This window comes from Pongo pygmaeus, chromosome 3, assembly GCF_028885625.2.
Source record: "Pongo pygmaeus isolate AG05252 chromosome 3, NHGRI_mPonPyg2-v2.0_pri, whole genome shotgun sequence".
Classification (NCBI taxonomy): domain Eukaryota; kingdom Metazoa; phylum Chordata; class Mammalia; order Primates; family Hominidae; genus Pongo; species Pongo pygmaeus.
Genome location: NC_072376.2, coordinates 162534292 through 162558504, shown reverse-complemented (window position 1 = coordinate 162558504; position 24213 = coordinate 162534292). Strand labels below are relative to the sequence as shown.

The following is a 24213-nucleotide window of genomic DNA, read 5'->3' as shown; positions in this document are numbered from 1 at the left end:
CCACGGTTTAGGTACAATGGCAATTGATATGGAGAAAAAACAATTAGAATAACATTCCTTAAGAGGTGGCAATATGTGAGTCAGGTATTTAAGGTTTCATGAACTCCACCATCAGTCCATTCAGAAATAAGAGAATAGAATACAGAAAAAAAATTGATCAAACCAAAAGCTATTACTTTTAACATTTTGGCACAATTTTGTGAAGTCTTTTGGTTTATAGATTTTTTTTGGTCCATAATTAAAAGCACAAGGTATATGAGATTTTTTTTCTTACAATACAGTTATAATGCAAAATACTTCATAAGCATAACTTTTGTTGTTGAGGAATAAGTCAATGCATGATATAGTAAAATTTATCCAGTCTTCCATTTCTGGACATTTATATTATATTTACATTTATATTTTTTCCAATTTTATTTTTATATTGGAGTCCCAAAGACCACCCCAAGTTTGCTGATTCATTAGAGGGTCTCACAGTACTTAGTATATGGTCGTAGTCATGGCTAAGGTTTATTACAGTGAAAGGTTACAAAGCAAAATCAGCAAAGGGAAGAGGTACAGGGAATGAAATCCACAGGAAACCGAGAGCAAGAGTCCAATAGTTCTCTCCCAGTGGAGTCAGAAAGGATGCCCTGAATTCCTCCAGCAGCAAGTCATGACAACATGTGTAAAGTGTTATATACCTGGGATGCTTGTTAAAAACTTAGTACCCAAGATTTTTATTGGAGCCTAGTCACATAGGCATACTCTGCCTAGCATGTACCAACATTTTGGATTTCTGGAAGGAAAGCAGATATTCAGCAAAAACCATATTGCTTGCACAATTGGTCTGGGTATAGTGAGACACCCTTATCATTTAAGGAAAGTTTTATATCAGGAATTGTTTACCCGCTAAGTTTTAAGATATCAACCAAAGGTCAACTTTACAAGCAGATGTTGCTAAGAGTAGCAGTCTCAAGCTTGCTATATTAAGTGTTTTCTGCATAATTATTATAAATAATGCTATAATAAACAATTTTGTTAATCTTTAGTCACATTTCAGATAATTTTCTTAGGAAAGACTCTTAGAAATTGGTATTACAAAAATATGAACATTTAAAAGACTTTTTTTACTGACAATTCTTTCCTAAAAGTCTTTTCAAATTTTCATTTTCATCAGGGATGTATGAGTTCAGGCATCAAAGCCTTGGCTAAAATAGGTAAGGTACATATGATTCATACATCAATATATGATAAATTTGGAATAATTCTTATTTTTTAAAAAATCAAATTATGTGAGATAAATGAAAAACTAATTAATTGTTGCTTCCTTTTCAGGTAGACCACTAAGAATATGACTTTTAAATTATCACTCAGTGTCCACTTTGCCCCAGGACCTCTGTCTTTCTTGCTTAGAAACCTATACTTCCCTGTTATCTGTAAAACATGTATCATCTAGTTCACTATAACAATCATTTGTGCTATAAAATTAGTGCATATCCTGTTCCAGTAACTGTGGTTATGCAGGCAGCAAAACAGTGCCCAGGACACAGTCCCAATCCTGCTGGAGTTTGCAGCCCATTGCCCGCAACAACTGCGTTTGGCAGAGTGCTTCCTGACAAAGATGACAAGTATGCTGCCATCCAAGCCAGATAGTAGCCACTACATTGCAGAAGTCAATCTTTGATAGACTTGTCATCAGGACCTCTGATTTTCTTAATCAAGAGTCTTCACTTTGTAAGCCTGAGACCAAATCTTTCTAAAGCTATTAGACAGCAGGCTGTCTCTCTCCCTTCCTGGGAAGGTAATATGAGTTCTCACTTTTACCTAATGATACTGTGGTTCACACCCTGCCTACCCCCCACCCCACACCCGGTCCCAAAAAGGTGCCATTGACGGCATATTTAAAGGAAACATTCATTTTATTATGTATCTTTATTAAAGGAAGTTTAAACAAATTGTATTTTCTCCTTTGCAAATACAAAATGTTCTCTTTAGAAAAAGATGAGTGCAATTTAGTCTCAATCTAATGCTTCCTTTGAGGCAAACATTTCTAAAACTCATTTTGCTTTCTCCATACCTTGCTTTTGCTCATAATTTTAACATAATTTTTGCCCACTTTTACCTAAAATTATATAGACTTATTTTTAATGTGTTTTCTCTAAAATTGCCATTAGTTATGATTAATTGCAAAACATTTGGAAAATACAGAACATTATCATGACAGCCATCTAGTATTCTCCTGCCTAAAGGCAATTGCTTGTTAATTTTTTTTCTCTTAGTTAAGCCACCCAGCTTTATAGGAACACCCAGAGGCTGTTCCCATGATATAAGGAAGAGCTTTCTGAAGGGCAAGGTCATGATTCAGGTGATTCAGTTTGAGTTGCTAAAATGGAGAAAACTCATATTTAAGTTATAAGAAAATAAAAATCGCCATTATATTGGGTCTCTGGGTACATGTTCAAGCCAAATAAAATGTTTAGTCTTTGCAAGTGCATAACAGAACAAACTGGTTATTGTTTCTTTGGATAATCATAGGGCAGGATTCAGTTTGAAAGCTCATTTCATTTGAACTGTGAGTGAGTTCAAGTTTATACCCTAGGGGAAAAAAATGGTTTAGTTCCTAAGAAAGTAGAATATGCAGAATAGAAATCTGTGAGGTAAAGCCAGGCAGGACCACACTTTAAGACCAAGCTATAGAATCCATGTAACTACACCTGATCCTATGAGAACTGAGTATATTGGTGAGGGGAGGAACTGCTAGTTCTCTTATACTGTGGTTTCTAAATTCTTTGATTGATTCATGCCTCAGTCTTTAGTTAAGTGTTTTCTGAGCAAATTTTCAGAGCACTGATGTATTTGATAATGATTTTTTTTCCTAGCCTTTACACATGGAAGACAATTTGGTTATAAAATTTATTTAACTTTTCGCTTTCCTGAAAATTCTGTTGGTGGTCTATTATTTATTGATTCTTTTGCTGTTTCACAGAAGAAATTTGAGAATAACCTGAAGTTTATACCTTTGCAGATGTTTTTCTTCTTGAATACGTATTAAATTTTCTTTATTCTTATCATTTAAGTTTTCTTTACTCCTGTAATTTTGCAGAATATACTTGCATGCAAGTCTCTTTTAATAAACTTACCCCATAACTCAGTGAACTCCAATAGTCAGATGATTCAAATCTTTTGTTCAGCTCAGGAAATTATTACATAGTATGTTTTCTTCATTTCTGATTGTTCTAGTTTCATCTTCAGTAATGTGTGTGGTTCCTTTGATGGATATTTATTTTTTTGTGCTCTTTAATCTATAATCTTCTCTCTTATAATTCTCATCTTTGATGCTTTTCTTCTGCATTCTAGGAGTGCTTGCCAAATCCAGTCATTTGATATTCCATGCTGTCACTTATACTCCTACTAACTCTGAAGTACATTTTTATTCTGCCATTACATTTTTGGTTTCTTTGTATTTCTTCCCTTTTAAAAATGCTAATTCTCATTTTTATTTGGCTTACAATTATTATTATTGTTAAACTTTTAGTTATTTCTTTATTGTTTTGGCTTCTATTTCAAAGAGTTGGCTTATTATAATATAGTGAGAATGCCAAGCATTTTTCTATAATTTTCCCCTGGGTCTAGCAGAATATTTTTAGATTTAAACACTTCTACTGAATTTTTAGAATTATAGACTGTGTTAGTTTCCCTATGGCTGCTGTAACAAATTACTGAAAACCTGGTAACTTGAAACAATCCCCAATTTTTTCTTATATTTGTAGAGGCTAGAAGTTTGAAATCAATTTCACTGAATTAAGTCAAAGTGTCTTCTGCAGGACTAGTTCCTTCCAGAGATGCTAGGGAAGAATCTGTTTCCATGCCTTTTCCAGCTTCTGGAGGCCACCTGCATTCCTTGGCTTATGAGCCCTTTTTCACATCACTCCATTCTATTTTTTGCCTCATCACATCTTCTCTTCTGTAGTAAAGTCTGCCTCTGCCTCTCTTGTAAGGACACTTGTGATTACATGTGGGGCCCACCAGGACAATCCCAGATAATCTCCCTCCCCATTTCAGAATCCTTAATTTAATCACAGTTGCAAAGTCTCTTTTGCCATATAAGCTAACATTTATAGGTTTCAGGGATTAGGACATGGGTCTCTTTCTGAACAGTCTGCCACAAAGACCTTTTCCCTTGTGTCAGTCACAGGTAAGCTTCAAGATAGACCTGGGTTCACACAACCTCTTACCCTCTGAACTTGACCAAGGGACATAATATGTTTTCTCCTCTGTTAAATGGAACATCCACCTCATAGGGTTATTCTGCAGCATAGGTCAGGTAATGTGTGTAAATTGTTTAGTAATTTGAGCCTTCAATAAGTGTTAACAAATATTACCATGATTAATATAGGCCCTAGTTTATTTACTCTGCCCCAGATAAGGAGAAATTGATCTATGCAGTGAGTGATTACAAATAGAAAGAACGTGTGGATTTTTCTCAGCCCTGAGAAAAATCTAGTTCTATAGTTGATGATCAGGTGTCAATGCCTGGTTCTCTGCCTAATTCCCAGTAACTTGCAGACATCTGTCTCAAACGGTTGAGCTTTGCTGAAGTAGAGACTTTCCTATTCCACACCTTCGTTCTTATTATTTTCAGCTATTTACCTCATGAAAAATTACAATCTCCATTATGCATTGTTATCAATACCTGCCCTCCCCAGCCTCCACACAGAACTCTTTCCTTTCCATAGGACTGTATCAAATACTGCTGCTAAAGCCAGGGCTGCTTTCTTTCCTAGTTGTTGTCTTGGAGCTATAGTGTCTAAGTGAATTGTGGTAGATGAAGGTAGGAAAAGGGAATCAGTTATTTTAAAGCAGCACCTACATTGTAGAGAAACATTTTTTGTTCTTTTTTTTCCCGTATTTTTTTCCTTGGGAGATATTAAGCATCTTTCTACCATCTTTCAAATTAGGGAGGGGTGAGTATATTATTATGTAAAAGTCACTGATTGCTTTCCTCAATTCACTTCCATTATCCTAATTAAATTTTCTTCTCAATTGCAAATTGGTAAATGGTTAGATTTATTTTTTGTGATCTTGAGATTTTCATCTTCTCCTTTATCATTATAGTATTTATTGAGGTTGTAAAGGGGCTGCCTCACAGCCAAAGGTAACAGACCATATTGAACCAGAAGTCATTATTTTTTTGAAGAATTTTTATCTACTATTAGCTTCAAAGTATCTACCAAACTTGTTCAAATACTTGGCAATTCAGAAAGATGTTATGCAACAGTGATGCTACTGTTCTACATCACATTCTTTTCTAATCAGAATGAAGTTCCCATACATTTTCTAACTTACCTTAAGTTTGTTTTGCTGCTTAGTATTTGCTATCTACAAACCTCTGGTTCCTTCAGATAGCTAAAAAAGGATTAGAAGTATGTCTTATTTGCTATAAACTCATATATATATGTTTATTAAGCATAACTAACACAATCACAAGATCCCACAAAGGTCCCACAATAGGCTGTCTGCAGGCTGAGGAGCAAGGAGAGCCAATGCGAGCTCCAAAACTGAAGAACTTGGAGTCTGATGTTCGAGGGCAGGAAGCATCCAGCATGGGAGAAAGATGTAGGCTGGGAGGCTAGGCCAGTCTCTCTTTTCATATTTTTCTGCCTGCTTATATTCTAGCCATGCTGGCAGTTGATTAGATTGTGCCCACCCAGGCTAAGGGTGGGTCTGCCTTTCCCATCCCACTGACTCAAATGCTAATCTCTTTTGGCAACACCCTCACAGACACACCCAGCATCAATACTTTGTGTCCTTCAATCCAGTCAAGTTGACACTCATTATTAACCATCACAGCACACAAAGTATTAAACAGAACATAGTATGAGAAGAATTATCCATATTTCTTAGATATTTTATAACATAGAAATGGTATCCATGATTATTAACTGGCATTCACTAGATGTACATAATTTAGTCTATCGAATCTGTCAGGACTCAGAACACGATACCCCAAAAATGCCTTGGCATGCTGAGTGGTGCCTTGGCATGCTGAGTATTTTGAGTTGCAAGAATTGAGAGGACAGTAGAAGCAGGAAGCCCTCTCTGGATTTTTCTCCCTAGAAGCTGGACATAGAAACTAGAATTCCTCTCCTCCAAAGCTAGCGATAAAACCCAGGAAATTCACTCTTGACTTCCTCCCTTCCCTCCTGAAGACTCTCTTGTGACAAATGTCCTGCCCCATATCTGGAAGCCAAGAAAAATCTGAAGAAATAGGTCTTGCTGAGTTTCCCATAGTTTACTACCATAAGGTCATACCGCATTTTGTCCGATCATACTTCTACATAAAAAATACAGTTCTCCCTGAGTCTTTGTGTCTTCATTTCTGAAGCCTCCTATGTTACACAAAACTTTGATAAACAAGCTTGTTATACTTTTCTCTTGTTAATCAGTCTTTGTTATAGGAATGTCTCCTCCATGAACACTTCCAATGGGTGAGGAAAATATATTACTTTTTCTTCTCTACAAATCTTTGTTTTCATTGAATCCTTTTGGAAACAGCTTATTATAAACAAACAAAAGAAGGTGGTTTAAGTAATTTTAGAGTAAATGCCTTGTTCATTTTGTACTATAAATTCAACACATATGAATTGATTTAAATGGACATTTCAGTCATTAATTCTAGAATTTAAGCTAATGTAACAGATGGAATTCAGCCACCCAAGCAAGCTTCTGGGGTTTGATTATTCAAATGATTAAGATGCTATTTGTCAACTCTAGTTTGCCACCCCTTTTAATTATATAGATAATCAAACTAAGAACTGCTAATTCTGTCTCCTAACTATTAATTGTTTGTAATTACCTACAGAATAAAACTGCATGTGCAATTAACTCAAAGAATTAATTGATATGAGAGAATTGATAAAAGGGAAACAGAACGAGCTTGGCATAAAAGAGGCTCTAGGGACACGGGACCACTAAACTCAGTAATGTCTTTGGTTTTATCATATCCTAATAAAGATACATTTTCATTTGAACTGCCTTCTACTCTGGAAAGCAGATATACAGACTGTTTCTTAAGAGCATTTGGTTTCTAAGTTGACTAAAACAGTGTATTTTTAAACGCTGAACTACTATTGCCTTTGGGTCTTTTGCTGATATCCAGGTGAATTGAACCAATCTATTCATTTGTGATACGAAGATAATATTTGTCACTACAAAAATTATAGATGTGGGGATTGTTTTAACTACCTAAGAACTTTTCTTTCCTTCCTTTTTCTTTCCCTTGCTTCTCATTCCCTGACATGATCACCTGTCGTATACGATCTTTTCAGTTTTCTGTGAGTCATTTGTATAATTTAAGCTTATAAAATAACAACTACTTAGTAGGTTTTGGAAATGTCTCCCACCTGTGTAAATAATGGGCTAATTGTCAACTACATAAATTTGAATAAAAACAGAAAATAAAATTGAAAAATGATTACCATTATAAACGTCAAGATGATGTTAGAAAGTGAGGGGAGATGGTCTGGTGAAAAATACCTAAAAATCAGAATTTTAAAAGCCTATTTTTAAGGATTTTCTGTTTCTTCGTGTATTTATTTCAGTTGGATTCTATGGGACCTTTCACTCTTACGGTTTTGTTGGTTAGCCTTGTAGTCAATGCCAAATCGGGTTCTAATCCAGGAGCACATGTGCGCGTGCACACACACACACATACACACATTTGGGGCACACCATTAGATTCAGTTTCATGGCGCATACAAAGCAAGTGAAAGACTTTAAGTCTTGATGTGCAAATTAGATATGCAGAAAGGCAGCGCACTAACATGAATTAATATTTTTTGATGATAGTCTAAAATATTGAAGAAACACAAAGTCAGATATCAGTATGAGTAGTTATTTAACAAATTTTTTAATGTTCAAGGATAGCTACTTTTTAACTCCTTGTTAAACTGATGTGAGCATTTTGGTTTCTTTCCAAATCTTGATATTGCGTTTTCCTCAGATTTGTTTACTCTTACAATATTTTATTCTGTCCTGCTGACTGATAACTGGGATTACTGACAAAATTTCTTTTCCATCTATCAATATACGGCCTACTCTTGTGCACATGTGTACACACACACAAACACACACACACACACCTGGGATTCAGAACCTTTATTTCTGTGTGTCATTATCTGTGAAGATTGTTGACTCCAGGAAGGGTTTGTGAAGATTTAGTCTGAATAATGACTTTGGTCTTCATCAAACTATTAGCTTATAACTTTTGACTGACTTTGTGGAATAAACTGGAATTTGTTGCATGTCACCTTCTGTGCCTGGCTTCTAAGGAGGAGTCATTAGCGTACATCAGTATGTGAATGATTACCTTGAGGATTTTAGTGGAGGCTTTGCTGCTTCCTGAAGCAGAAAAGTCATAGCTATATTTTCTAGTATGATACCTATATACTGGGAGAAAATAATGCATGGTGTTTTCAACTCTGTGAGTCTGTTTTGTGAGTAAGCAAGATAAAACATCTGAAAATGCTCTGGACTCTATTGGAAAAATAAATTGTATAGGTTTTAGTTTCATATATTGGGTTGGACTCTTCAATGATCAAGAAGATAATCTCTTTGCCTGTAAGATTTAACCTTTTCAGACCAATTCATTTTTTAATCACAGAGCAATTTTATTTATTTATTTAATTTTATTTTTTAAATTAACAAGTGTACACATTCATGGGAGTACAGAGTGATGTTTTTATACATATAATGTATAGTGATCAGATCAGGGTAGTTAATATATTTATCATCTCAGACATTTGTCATTTCTTTGTGTTGGGAATGTTCAATATCCTCCTTCTTATTCACCAGTGTTTACATAGCTACCTTATTCACATTGCTAATGAATCAGAAACACAGAGCAATTCCAGGTAAGTTATAGTCCTTGCCTTGGAACAGTTTATAAATTCAAAAAGGAGATTGGAAAGAGAAGCACGATTATCTAAAATATGAGATATTGCTTATTGTATGTAGTGGTGCATTAAGGGGAGTGGGTAGGTCAGGAATAATGCTGATGAGCTGGAGAATGCTTTGAATTCGTTAAGAGGGCTTCATAAGAAATGTAAGGGTGTATACATCTTAATAACTCTTGTGTTACTCTTTTACATTCCCTTGGTCTTATAAAGCTGCCAAATGAAAATATAAAGGGCATGGTCTTTCCATTGCTATCTTCTTCTTAGGTACTAAAATGCTCAGATTCTCTACAAGCTACTTGTTACTGGCCTTTACTTCCATTAAAGAATTTTGAGTTCGAGACCATCCTGGCTAACACTCTGAAACCCTGTCTGTACTAAAAAATACAAAAAATTAGCCGGGTGTGGAGGCGGGTGCCTGTAGTCCCAGCTACTCAGGGGGCTGAGGCAGGAGAATGACGTGAACCGGGGAAGTGGAGCTTGCAGTGAGCTGAGATCGTGCCACTGCACTCCAGCCTGGGGGAAAGAGTGAAACTACGTCTCCAAAAAAAAAAAAAAAAAAGAATTCCACTGGTTCACATTGAATTGTGATTGAAATATATGATTGTGTTGCCTCTTCTAGAGATTTTGCCTTTTTGAAAGAGTGCAGAGACTCTTGACTGAAATGGAAGAAATATATATAAAGTTAAAACGAGGCAGAATGTTTATGTACTGATCAGAATGTCTCTGAGATAACATTACCTTTTTATTATTTTATGTTATTTCATTGCCTCCCCATAGACCACTCAAATTATGATCCTGTAAATAAATTGAAGCAATGAAGTGAGAGAATTTATTACTTCTTGAGTTTTCTATAAATTTATATAAAACTAAGCAGTCCATGGATGACTTTATCAAATTGAAAGTTTCAGGAAAGACTATATAGATACACATATATACATATATACATATATGAAGGAAAATTGGAAATATGAAAATAGTTTGATTCATTTGGATGGCAGGATTGAACTGAATTTTCTTCTTTTTAAATGATTAATATCTCTGAGAAAAAAATGGACAAATAAATCTTAGATCTCTTTCCTATGATTAAAGAAAAAAGGTTCCTGTAGAAATCTTATGTACCAACTGCCATGAGACAGAACAAATATGTGGTGATGCTGGCTAACCTTTTGTGCTTTCGACCTATTTACCTTAAACACTTTTAATAATTTAATTTACTTTGCAATATCAAAACTTGTGCCTTATAAAATACTGAATTTTCTTTTAAAGTATGTAACACAGAGAGGTTTTCCTTTTATTTTTATAAGTGCTATTCGCAAACATGATTTTCGTTTAAGCCTTCTTTAAAAAAAGAAGTTGATGTTCTTCAGGAGGAGATAGTGAAGAGAATGAACCTATTAATTTTCTGATGGGCACACTGTGCAATAAAAACACGAGAGCCTTACGGTATGAAGGAGCCAATTAATCGAAGCCTCTCTCTATGCAATCCTATCACTTCTCTCTGATTAGATGACAAGATGTGATTTTAATACAGAATAGTGAGGCCATAAAGATGATTTGCTTTACTCTTTGCAACATTAAGCAATATAATCAGTGTGTACTTTTCCTGGATAGATACTGTTTTAACCTGCATTGATATTTCTAACAGACAAAGCATTCTATGACTGGAGAGGATTTGTGCCGACAAGGTCTTTCTGTTTTGCTTGTGACTCTGGTCGAGTTAGCTTCTCTCAATCATCATCAATATTTCGGGATTATTATTCTGTAAGTATTTATAAAACTGGATGTAGATTTGAATTACCATTTTTCCAGTAAATTATTGGGTTAATTTTGATGAACGCACTTGAGATTTTACTATGGACCTGTTTCGGTCCTAAGATGGTTCTCCACTGAAATTCATTTTTTCTGAAGCATTACTTTAGTTCTGTTCTTGTGTCTTGTGTAAATCTTGCTGATCAACCGATCCCACAATATGCGTGTCATTATTTATTGGAAGAGCATTAGTTAAAGTGATCATCACATGGTTTGCCCCAAATGTGTTAGCACCTCAACTATTTTTGTAATGGTACATAGACCGTCAAGAAAACATAATGAAGTCAGGGGGAGAATGTAGAATGTAGACATCTGTTAAAGGCATGATAATGGAAGGATTAAAAAATCCAAGGGCAGTTTTATGACCACATGTTGATGGTTTTCTGAATGAAGACTCTAATCTAGGACATGAGAACTTGTGATCTGAAAGTAGAATTGGTACTTTAAATTTATTTATTTCTCAAAGCAAGTCCTAATATACATGTGAATAGTAGAAGAAACTCATGTTATTCAGACATCTTTAGCAACAATTTCTTAAAAGATCACGTAATGCTATTTTACAACATTGTGTTTTGCAGTGTCTGTAGATATGTCTGGGTTTCTTACATCTCCCACATGTTCTGTTGTGTGTGTGAATATGTCTGTCCTGTCCTTTATCTTCTTTATCTTTTTCTCTCTTTTCATATCACTGATTTTTTTTCCCTGGACTTGCTATTTGCTGCTATTACAAAATACCACAGACTGGATGGATTAAACAACAAAAATTTATTGTCTTACTATTCTGGAGGCTGGAAGTCCAAGATGAAGTTGCTGGCAGCATTGGTTTCTCCTGAGACCCCTTTCCTTGGCTTGCAGACTGCTGCCTTCTCATTGTGTCCTCACATTGTCTTTCTTCTTCTTCTTTTCTTTTTTTTTTTTGAGATGGAGTCTCACTCTGTTGCTCAGGCTGCAGTGTAATGGTGTGATCTCAGCTCACAGCAACCTCCACCTGCCGGGTTTAAGTGATTCTTGTGCCTCAGCCTTCTGAGTAGCTGGAGTTACAGATGCTTGCCACCATGCCTGGATAATTTTTGTATTTTTAATAGAGGCGGGGTTTCACCATATTGGTTAGGCAGGTCTCAAACTCCTGACCTTAGGTGATCCGCCCACCTTACCCTCCCAAAATGCTGGGATTACAGGTGTCAGCCACCATGTGCGGCCATGTTGTCTTTCTTCTGTACTAATGCACCCCTAGTGTCATATTGGATTAGGACCCTACCCTTATGACCTCATTTAATCTTAATTACCTCCTTAAAGGCCTTATTCCCAAATTAAGTTACAGTTGAGGTTTGAACTTCTACATTTGAATTTCAAAGGGACACAATTTAGTCCATAACATCATTAGACAACTGAAATATATTTTACCAAATTATTTTATCTACCTGTTGAATAGTTCTTAATCTGTCATTTTAAATAGCACATGTTAGATTTTTATTTTTTTCTGTAAATCAAAACTTTTAAGTTATTAATATATCATATTTAGCATATGTTGCTAAATTCCTTGTGAGTCAAATTTACTAAAACCAATTGTTTTTATTTTTAATGTTTTTATTATGTTTGTTTTTATAGATTTAGAGATAGTGTAGTTGTTTTACATGGATAGTTACATTGTGCTGAAGTCTGGGCTTCCAGTGTAGCTGCCACCTGAATAATGTACATTGTACACAATAGATAGCATTTCATCCCCCACCCCTTTCCCATCCTCCCACCTATTAGCGTCTCCAGTGTCTATTGGATGACCACCGCTACCCATAGTTTAGCTCCCACTTACGAGTGAGAACATGTGGTTTTTGACTTTCTGCTTCTGAGTCATTTCGCTTAGGATAATGGCCTCCAATTCCATCCACGTTGCTGCAAAATACATGATTTCATTCTTTTATGTGACTGAGTAGTATTCCATGGTGTATATATATATATTTCCCACATTTTTAATCCAATCATCTATTGATGAACATTTAGGTTTATTCTATGACTTTGTTATTGTAAACAGTGCTGCCATAAACATAATGAATGTGTGTATACAATGGTTTCTTTTTGTTTGGGTAGATACCCAGTAGTTAGATTGCTGAACTGAAGTTAGTTCTATTTTTAGTTCTGAGAAATCTCCAGACTGTTTCCCATAGAGGGTGTACTAACTTATATTTCCACTAACTGTATAAGTGTTCCCTTTTCTCTGCATCCTCACCAACATCTACTGTTTTTTGACATTTCAATAGCCACTCTGATGTGTAAGATGGTGTTTCATTGTGGTTTTAATTTGCATTTCTTTGGTGATTAGTGATGTGGAGCATTTTTTCATGTTTGTTGGCTGCTTGTGTGTCTTCTTTTGAAAAATGTCCACTTATGCCCTTTGCCCACTTTTTAATGGGATTATTTGTTTTTTTCTAGTTTGCATTTCTAATAGATTCTGGATATTAACCTTTTGTCAGATGCATGTTTGTAAGTATTTTCTCCCATTCTGTAGGTTGTCTGTTTATTCTTTTAATTATTTCTTATCTTGTACAGGAGCTTTTCAGTTTAATGAAGTCTATTTGCCCATTTTTGTTTTCATTGCATTTCCTTTTGAGGGCTTATCTGTAAATTATTTGCCTAGGCCAATGTCCAGAAGAGTTTTTCCTAGGTTTTCTTCTAAGAATTTTATGGCTTCAGGTCTTACATTTAAGTCTTTAATCCATCTTGAGTTAACTTTTGTACATAGTGAGAGATAGGGGTCCAGTTTTATTCTTCTGCATATGGCTTTCCAATTTTACCAGCACCATTTCTTGAATAGGGTATCCTTTCCCCGATGTATTTTTTAATTGCCTTTGTCAAAGATCACTTGGTTGTAATAATGTAACTTTATTTCTGGGTTATTTATTCTTCCATTGATGTATGTGTCTATTTTTGAACCAATATCATGCTGTTTTGTTTATTATGGTCTTGTATAATTTGAAGTTAGGTAATGTGATACCTCTAGCTTTATCATTTTTGCTTAGGATTACTTTGGCTATTTAGGTTCTTTTTTGCTTCCATATAAATTTTAGGATTATTTGTTCTAATCCTGTGAAGAATGACATTGGTAATTTGACAGTAATTGTATTAAATCTAGACATTACCTTGGGCAGTATGATCATTTAAATTATTTTTATCCTTCCAATTCATGAGACTGGGAAGCTTTTCCATTTGTTTGTGCCATCTATGATTTCTTTCATCAGTATTTTTTAGTTTTCCTTGTTGAGATATTTCGCTCCCTAGCTTAAATGTATTCCTCAGCGTTTTTTTTTTCCTGTAGCTTTTATAAATGGGATTGAGTTATTGATTTGGTTTCCAACTTGATCATTATTGGTATATTGAAATGCTGCTAATTTTTGTACATTGATTTTGTATCCTGAAACTTTACTGAGTTCATTTATCTGTTCTAATAGTTTTTTTGATGGAGACTTCAGGTGTTTATAAACTGAAAGTTTGGGGTGTACTGGAGTGGACACCAGGTGGTCAATAAAGTGACCTTTTGTACCTGTCCAGTTAGAGGTAATAAAGGTTTATATCTTACCCTTGTGTACCAACTACATGGGTGGGGGTGTGTCTGAATAAATATGAAAGAATGATATTCAAACACTCAAATTTGTTTTTTGCTGCTCACTTCATTTTCAATTTTCACCACTGGAAGTCTAAATGGATGTTTTAGTAAGGATTCCCCTTTTGTTTATTTTTTAAAATACCAACACCTATAACAAGAATCAAACAGCAAGTTGTTTTTTTGTTTGTTTTTTGAGTTTACTTTAAGTTCCAGGTTATTGGCTGGGTGCAGTGGCTCATGCTTGTAATTCCAGTACTTTGGGAGGCTGAGGCAGGTGGATCACCTGAGGTTGCGAGTTCAAGACCAGCCTGACCAACATGGAGAAACCCTGTGTCTACTAAAAATACAAAATTAGCCAGGCGTAGTGGCACATGCCTGTAATCCCAGCTACTCGGGAGGCTGAGGCAGGAGAATAGCTTGAACCCAGGAGGTGGAGATTGTGGTGCTGAGATTGCGCCATTGTACTCCAGCCTGGGCAATAAGAGTGAAACTCCATCTCAAAAAAAAAAAAAAAAAAGTTCCAGGATATATGTGCAGAACATGTAGGTTTGTTACATAGGTATACATGTGCCATGGTGGTTTGCTGCACCTATTAACCTGGCACCTAGGTTTGAGTTTGTTACATAGGTATATGTATGCCATGGTGGTTTGCTGCACCTATCAACCTGGAACATAGGTTTTAAGCCCCAAATGCATTAGCTATTTGTCCTTATGTTTTCCCTCCCCTCCCCACACCCTACTGCCGCCCAACATGCCCTGTGTGTGTTGTTCCCCTCCCTGTGTCCATGTAAACACCAAGTTCTAAGTAGACTTTTTTCATTTTAAATAATGAAAATAATTTAAAATTATTGTTTATAAGTTTATTTTTGTAAAATATACATAACATAAATTTTACCATTTTAACTATTTTTAAGTTTATAGTTCTTTGGCATTTATCACAATCACATTGTGTGTAACCATCATTACTATCCATCTCCAGAGCTTTTTTATCTTTCCAAACTGAAACTCTACATAGTAAACACTAATTGTCTCTATGTCTCTCCCTTGATTCCCTGGAAACCACCATTCTACTTTCTGTTTTTATTAATTTGACTACTCGAGGTATCTCATAAACAGAATCATAGAATATTTGTTCTTTTGTGGCTGGGTTATCTCAGCATGTTTTCAAGGTTCATACACATTGCATCATGTGTCAGAATTTCTTTCTTAGGCTGAATAATATTCTATTGCATGTATATACTACATTTTGTTTATCCATTCTCCCATCAGTGGACACTTGGGTTGCTTCCACCTTTTGGATATTTTGAATAATGTTGCCACGAACGTGGGTGTACAGATATTGTTTGAGTTCTACTTTTACTTCTGGGTGTGTACCCGGAAGTGTAATTGCTAGAATATATTGTATTTCTCTGTTTAATTTTTTGAGGAATAACCATATCATTTTCCACAGTGGCTGTACCATTTTACCTTCCCACCAGCAATGCACAAGGGTTCTAGTTTCTCCCCATTTTCTTATATTTTCTGGTTCTTCACATCCTAATGGATATGAAGTTGTAAGTCATCTTGATGTGAAATTATTTAATCAATTCAGAAGACAAAAGGTAACTGGGAAAACTCAAAACAGAGAAGCCTGCCTTGTTAAAAGAGGAGTGGAAACAAGGGCATAGGAAACTTGGTTTTTATTTCATTGGAAGAGAGATAAATATAACATACTCTACTTAGAAGAACTCTTTACAACTTAGTCTTATCAAAATTTTAATTTGCTAAAATAAAGTTATTGTAGATATGCATTCTTTAGGCTAGAAGAACACTAACCTTTTTAAGCCTGAAGTGCTTTTTAAAATGTATTTTGTATCCTCATATGTTTTTAGTTCTAATTAAAAAAAATCAGTAGTGCTATATGTCTTTATGCTTTAAACGTTTCACTTCTGCAACCACATGTTTATTGTATTAGAATTATATTAGAATTTCCAGTTACTTTAATCAGTGGCACATGGGCCCCTAAACTTTTTAATGTAAAATTTTAAAAACTGCATCCTGAAGAAACAGTTTCTAGTATTACTTTTTATGGTCTCTGAAGTACTAAGATATTTTTAACCTTAATTATCCTGAAAGATAATATTTATCTAAGGTGAGTGAGACCTGGAATATAATTCCTTGTGTAACATAAAATGTAATATTACATTGCAATCAGATAGGAAAGATCACCATCTCCAACTTTCTTGTGGCAATTTCTCATCATAACTCTGCTTTAAAAGGTTTGCTAACTTTATAATGTATGAAGGAATCATGGAACATATAATGTAGGGGATTGTAGTCATAGTTGAAAAAAAACAAAATCTAACCTTGGTATTTATCAAAATTCTGAGACGCGACAATCAATGCACTTATCTATAGGGTTCTTAAAATAGGAGGATAGAAACAAATATTGGCAAAAATTTGTATAAATAATTTCTAGTTAGTATTTGGAAATACAGAAGAGTGAAATAACTATAATCAATTAGCTGTCAGTATGGCAGGACTCTCCTCAGCAAGTAGCTAACATACTATGTTGCAGTGGTCCTAAGAGTCAGGAAGGTGTCACTGAGAGGAGCTCTGCCAGTTGTGGATGCCCTAGAACAAGCTTGTCCAGCCCGCAGCCTGTGGGCCACGTGTGGCCCAGGATGGCTTTAAATGAGGCCCAATACAAATTCGTAAACTTTCTTAAAACACTATCAGATTTTTTGGCGATTTTTCTTTTTAGCTTACCAGCTATCATTTAGTGTATTTTATGTGCGGCCCCAGACAATTCTTCTTCTTCCAATGTTGCCCAGGGAAGCCAAAAGATTGGACACCCATGCCCTAGAATGAGGAAAAGCTGACAAGCAAGGGAATGTCTGTGCTGCATGAACACATGCACTTTGCAATGATGATAGGGCCCAGGGATAGCAGGAAAATTGTTCCAGCCACAGAAAGGACAGTTGTGGTTGTCCAAGGTGCAAAGACAGGATTCATTTCAGAGACTGAAATAAATTAAGTGTGGCAAAAGCACAGCATGCTAGAGGGAAAGTGGCAAGAAGTGAAGCAGCGAGAACCAAGACACAACATACCAGAATCTCTGGGATGCATTCAAAGCAGTGTGTAGAGGGAAATTTATAGCACTAAATGCCCACAAGAGAAAGCAGGAAAGATCCAAAATTGACACCCTAACATCACAATTAAAAGAACTAGAAAAGCAAGAGCAAACACATTCAAAAGCTAGCAGAAGGCAAGAAATAACTAAAATCAGAGCAGAACTGAAGGAAATAGAGACACAAAAAAACCCTTCAAAAAATAAATGAATCCAGGAGCTGGTTTTTTGAAAGGATCAGCAAAATTGATAGACCGCTAGCAATATTAATTAAGAAAAAAAGAGAGAAGAATCAAATAGATGCAATAAAAAATGATAAAGGGGATATCACCACCGATCCCACAGAAATACAAACTACCATCAGAGAATATTACAAACACCTCTATGCAAATAAACTAGGAAATCTAGAAGAAATGGATAAATTCCTCAACACATACACTCTCCCAAGACTAAACCAGGAAGAAGTTGAATCTCTGAATAGACCAATAACAGGAGCTGAAATTGTGGCAATAATCAATAGCTTACCAACCAAAAAAAGTCCAGGACCAGATGGGTTCACAGCCGAATTCTACCAGAGGTACAAGGAGGAGCTGGTACCATTCCTTCTGAAACTATTCCAATCAATAGAAAAAGAGGGAATCCTCCCTAACTCATTTTATGAGGCCAGCATCATCCTGATACCAAAGCCTGGCAGAGACACAACAAAAAAAGAGAATTTTAGACCAATATCCTTGATGAACATTGATGCAAAAATCCTCAATAAAATACTGGCAAACAGAATCCAGCAGCACATCAAAAAGCTCATCCACCATGATCAAGTGGGCTTCATCCCTGGGATGCAAGGCTGGTTCAATATACGCAAATTAATAAATGTAATCCAGCATATAAATGAACCAAAGTCAAAAACCACATGATTATCTCAATAGATGCAGAAAAGGCCTTTGACAAAATTCAACAACCCTTCATGCTAAAAACTCTCAATAAATTAGGTATTGATGGGTCATATCTCAAAATAATAAGAGCTATTTATGACAAACCCACAGCCAATATCATACTGAATGGGCAAAAACTGGAAGCATTCCCTTTGAAAACTGGCACAAGACAGGGATGCCCTCTCTCACCACTTCTATTCAACATAGTGTTGGAAGTTCTGGCCAGGGCAATTAGGCAAGAGAAGGAAATAAAGGGTATTCAATTAGGAAAAGAGGAAGTCAAATTGTCCCTGTTTGCAGATGACATGATAGTATATCTAGAAAACCCCATTGTCTCAGCCCAAAATCTCCTTAAGCTGATAAGCAACTTCAGCAAAGTCTCAGGATACAAAATCAATGTACAAAAATCACAAGCATTCTTACACATCAATAACAAACAGAGAGCCAAATCATGAGTGAACTCCCATTCACAATTGCTTCAAACAGAATAAAATACCTAGGAATCCAACTTACAAGGGATGTGAAGGACCTCTTCAAGGAGAACTACAAACCACTGCTCAAGGAAATAAAAGAGGATACAAACAAATGGAAGAACATTCCATGCTCATGGGTAGGAAGAATCAATATCATGAAAATGGCCATCCTTCCCAAGGTAATTTACAGATTCAATGCCATCCCCATCAAGTTACCAATGACTTTCTTCACAGAATTGGAAAAAACTACTTTAAAGTTCATATGGAACCAAAAAAGAGCCCGCATCGCCAATTCAATCCTAAGCCAAAAGAACAAAGCTGGAGGCATCACGCTACCTGACTTCAAACTATACTACAAGGCTATAGTAACCAAAACAGCATGGTACTGGTACCAAAACAGAGATATAGATCAATGGAACAGAACAGAGCCATCAGAAATAATGCCACATATCTACAACTATCTGATCTTTGACAAGCCTGACAAAAACAAGAAATGGGGAAAGGATTCCCTATTTAATAAATGGTGCTGGGAAAACTGGCTAGCCATATGTACAAAGCTGAAACTGGATCCCTTCCTTACGCCTTATACAAAAATCAATTCAAGATGGATTAAAGACTTAAATGTTAGACCTAAAACCATAAAAACCCTAGAAGAAAACCTAGGCAATACCATTCAGGACATAGGCATGGGCAAGGACTTCATGTCTAAAACACCAAAAGCAATGGCAATAAAAGCCAAAATTGACAAATGGGATCTAATTAAACTAAAGAGCTTCTGCACAGCAAAGGAAACTACCATCAGAGTGAACAGGCAACCTACAAAATAGGAGAAAATTTTCGCAACCTACTCATCTGACAAAGGGCTAATATCCAGAATCTACAATGAACTCCAACAAATTTACAAGAAAAAAACAACCCCATCAAAAAGTGGGCGAAGGACATGAACAGGCACTTCTCAAAAGAAGACATTTATGCAGCCAAAAAACACATGAAAAAATGCTCACCATCACTGGCCATCAGAGAAATGCAAATCAAAACCACAATGAGATACCATCTCACACCAGTTAGGATGGCAATCATTAAAAAGTCAGGAAACAACAGGTGCTGGAGAGCATGTGGAGAAATAGGAACACTTTTACACTGTTGGTGGGACTGTAAACTAGTTCAACCCTCGTGGAAGTCAGTGTGGCAATTCCTCAGGGATCTAGAACTAGAAATTCCATTTGACCCAGCCATCCCATTACTGGGTATATACCCAAAGGAGTATAAATCATGCTGCTATAAAGACACATGCACACGTATGTTTATTGCAGCATTATTCACAATAGCAAAGACTTGGAACCAACCCAAATGTCCAACAATGATAGACTGGATTAAGAAAATGTGGCACATATACACCATGGAATACTATGCAGCCATAAAAAATGATGAGTTCATGTCCTTTGTAGGGACATGGATGAAATTGGAAATCATCATTCTCAGTAAACTATCGCAAGAAGAAAAAACCAAACACCGCATATTCTCACTCATAGGTGGGAATTGAACAATGAGAACATATGGACACAGGAAGGGGAACATCATACTTCGGGGACTGTTGTGGGTGGGGGGAGGGGGGAGGGATAGCATTGGGAGATATACCTAATGCTAGATGACGAGTTGGTGGGTGCAGCGCACCAGCATGGCACATGTATACATATGTAACTTACCTGCACGTTGCGCACATGTACCATAGAGCCTAAAGTATAATAATAATAATAATGATAATAATAATAATAAATAAAATAAAATAAAATAAAGAAATGAAGCTGAAGAGATAATCAAGGACCTATAATCATCAAGTGCCATGTAGACCTCTTTAATGAGCTTATGCCCTAGGATAGGAGGAAGCCAGTCAATCACTTTATAGCTTCTTAACTCTCAATGAAAAGAATTTGCCTAACCTTGATGCTTGAAGTACAGGATTATGAGCAAATACAATTCAGTCTCATAATAGGCTTCATTAAAAATTGTTTTCAAAGAACACATTATGGACTTCCGGACATTAGACTTTTCATCCCCACCCTCAACACTCCCACCAAGGGGAACACATCCTACATGAGAGAGGAGAATAAAAAAGATTTGCTGGTCATATTTTTTAAAAAACGTAGGTTTAGGTCATGAAAAAAACAAAAACAGGTCATTCGTTTTGTAGAAACATATTGTTTCAAAGACTTGGAAGCAGCCCATATGTCCAACAATGATAGACTGGATTAAGAAAATGTGGCACATATACACCATGGAATACTATGCAGCCATAAAAAATGATGAGTTCATGTCCTTTGTAGGGACATGGATGAAGCTGGAAACCATCATTCTCAGCAAACTATCGCAAGGACGAAAAACCAAACACCGCATGTTCTCACTCATAGGTGGGAATTGAACAATGAAAACACATGGACACAGGAAGGGGAACATCACACACCGGGGCCTGTTGTGGGGTGGGGTGGAGGGGGGAGAGATAGCATTAGGAGATATACCTAATGTTAAATGACTAGTTAATGGGTGCGGCACACCAACATGGCACATGTATACATATGTAACTAACCTGCATGTTGTGCACATGTACCCTAAAACTTAAAGTATAATTAAAAAAAAAAAGTGAAAACAGGAATTTCAAGTATAACTTAAGTTCTTCACATCAGGTTAATTTTGACCATAGAATGGATTGACGAGATTTTAATATATGAAATTTCTCATTTTTCTCTGGAGAAATTTCTTGAATCATTTTGGTAAAAATGAATAAGGGAAGAATCTAAGGAGATTTTCTTCTTCTGACTTGGAAATTTCAACATCTTTTAAAATTCCTTACCAAACTGTACTGTGAGAAAACTGTGGGCGTGCACTTGAAAAATTTTATTACATAATGAAAAATAGTAAATTAACTCTTATTATATAAAACATATTTACTCATTTTTTTCTCCCTCATCATATTTTCTTCTCTTTGCCCTTTTTCTTCTCTCCTCCAAAACATTTGAGGAGGTATTGTAATTATTTTCATACTCATGATTTTCTCCTCTAATGGGTTACATTTGATAAAAGATGGTTATCTCATTTGATTTTCTGACATTTCTATGAATTAGCACAAATCATCAGAACTACTAAATTTAAAAATTGCTTTTATTCATATGATTTCCTAATTTTAGAGGGTCATTTTGTTTAGCAATAAAATTGCTTTTGGGAAATTCTGTAGTGGGGTTGGAATTAACTCAGGTCCTGAGTTAACAGTTAAGTGACTATGATTTTTTTTGACATTTTGAATAGCATTCCAGTAGTTAATTCTTATCTGTGTTTTGTGTTTGTTTTCTTCCTACCGTAAGGAGTAGTGATGCCCAAGGTTGTACATTATCTTTAAACTTCCCAATTTTAATTTTGAAATGCATATTTCTTTTCCTATGAAATATTCATATGAAGTATGAATCTCTTTGACAAAATGACATAGATATTTACTTTGAAAAAAACCGTATATTTAGTTTACATAGTTTACAGTTACAGTTACATAGTTTACATAGTTACATAGTTACAGTTACATAGTTACAAAAAAACCCCACTTTTTTTGTTTCTTAAAACAATTTTATTGTACAATTTAGAGCACAGGAATTGTTCCTGCTTTGCTACTTTTAGTACAAGTCATTTCATGTCTTTGTGATCCATCTTGCTCTGTTGAAAATGAACATACATATGTATTTATGTATTAATAACTCACCTTGTTTCACAAAGGTTTTAAATCTGTGTCTAAAAGTGTGACAAAAATGACCTCAGAAATATGTAAATGAGAAAATGGGTGGAAAAATAAAATGAAGCTGAGGTTATTTTGGACATACATAAAGTAATTTCACTTGGTAGAGATGGCCGTGAATGTGCTTTGGAGCTTTACAATCATAATTGCCAAAAGAATAGTACGGTTTGGCTCTGGGTCCTCACCCAAATCTCATCTCAAATTATAATCCCCATATGTTGGGGGAGGGCCTGGTGGGAGGTAATTGAGTCATGGGAATGGACATCCCCCTTGATAGTGAATTTCCACAAGATCTGATTGTTTGAAGGTGTGTGGTACTTCCTCCTTTGCTCTCTCTCTCTCTCCTTCCACCTTGTAAGATGTGCCCCACTTCCCTTCACCTTCCACCATGATTGTACGTTTCTTGAGGTCTCCCCAGCCATGTAGAACTGTGAGTCAATTAAACCTCTTTTCTTTATAAATAATAAAATTATTGTTAATTATTGTAAATATGTAATAGTTGTACATTTTCATGGGATACATATGATATTTTGATACAACATATAATTATCAAATCTCAAGTATTTATTATTTCTTTATGTTAGGAACAGTCCAGTTTCACTTTTTAAGTTATTTTGAAATATACAATAAATCATAGTTAACCATAGTTGCCCTATTGTTCTACTGAACACTAGATCTTATTCCGTCTGTCTAACTATATTTTTGTACCCATTAACCATCTCTTCTTTATCTCACCCCCCCCAGTACTCTTCCCAGACTTGGGTAACCATCATTTTACTCCCTCTCTCCGTGAGATAAAATTATTTTTTAGCTCCCATATGTGAGTGAGAACGTGCAATATTTATTCTTTTGTGCCTGGCTTATTTCATTTTACATAATGTCCTTCAGTTCCATTCATGTTGTTGCAAGTGACAGGATTTCATCCTTTTTTACACCTGAATAATATTCTATTGTGTATATGTACCATACTTTCTTTATTCATTCATTTGTTGATGGACTTTTAGGTTGATACCATATCTTGGATTTGTGAATAGTGGTGCAACAAACATATAAGTGCAACTGTCTCTTTGAAATAGTGATTTCCTTTTCTTTGGATATATACCCAGCAGTGGGGTTGCTGAATCATGTAGTAGTTCTATTTTTAGTTTTTTGAGGAACCTCCATACTGTTCTTCATAGTGGCTATAGTAATTTACATTTTTCATTTCTCTGCATTCTCACCAGCATCTGTTATTCCATTTTTTTTTAGTAAAAGCCATTTTAACTGGGTTGACATGATATCTTACTGTGGTTTTGATTTGTATTTCTCTGATAATAGTGATGTTGACAATTTTTTTCATATTCTTGACCATTTGTATGTCTTCTTCTGAGAAATGTCTATTCAGATATTTTGCCTATTTTAAAATCAGATTATTTATCTTTTCCTATTGAGTTGTTTGAGCTTTTTATATATTTTGGTTATTAATCCCTTGTTAGGCAGTAGTTTGCAAATATTTTGCCCCATTTGTTGGCTGTCTCTACTTTGTTGATTTCTTTGCTGTGAAGCAGCTTTTTAACTTAATATTATCCCATTTGTTAA

General features: G+C 35.5%; 1 protein-coding gene across 6 annotated transcripts in view; it reads left to right on the top strand.

The window, feature by feature from the left end:
* IQCM (IQ motif containing M) overlaps nt 1-24213 on the top strand; it is a 505544-nt gene that overhangs the window by 218034 nt on the left and 263297 nt on the right. For all 6 annotated transcript variants that reach the window (XM_054485869.1, XM_054485868.1, XM_054485865.1 and 3 more), the window contains one exon: nt 10585-10700. In XM_054485869.1, the coding sequence (XP_054341844.1) occupies nt 10585-10700 (116 nt within the window). The remainder of the gene's footprint in view (nt 1-10584; nt 10701-24213) is intronic.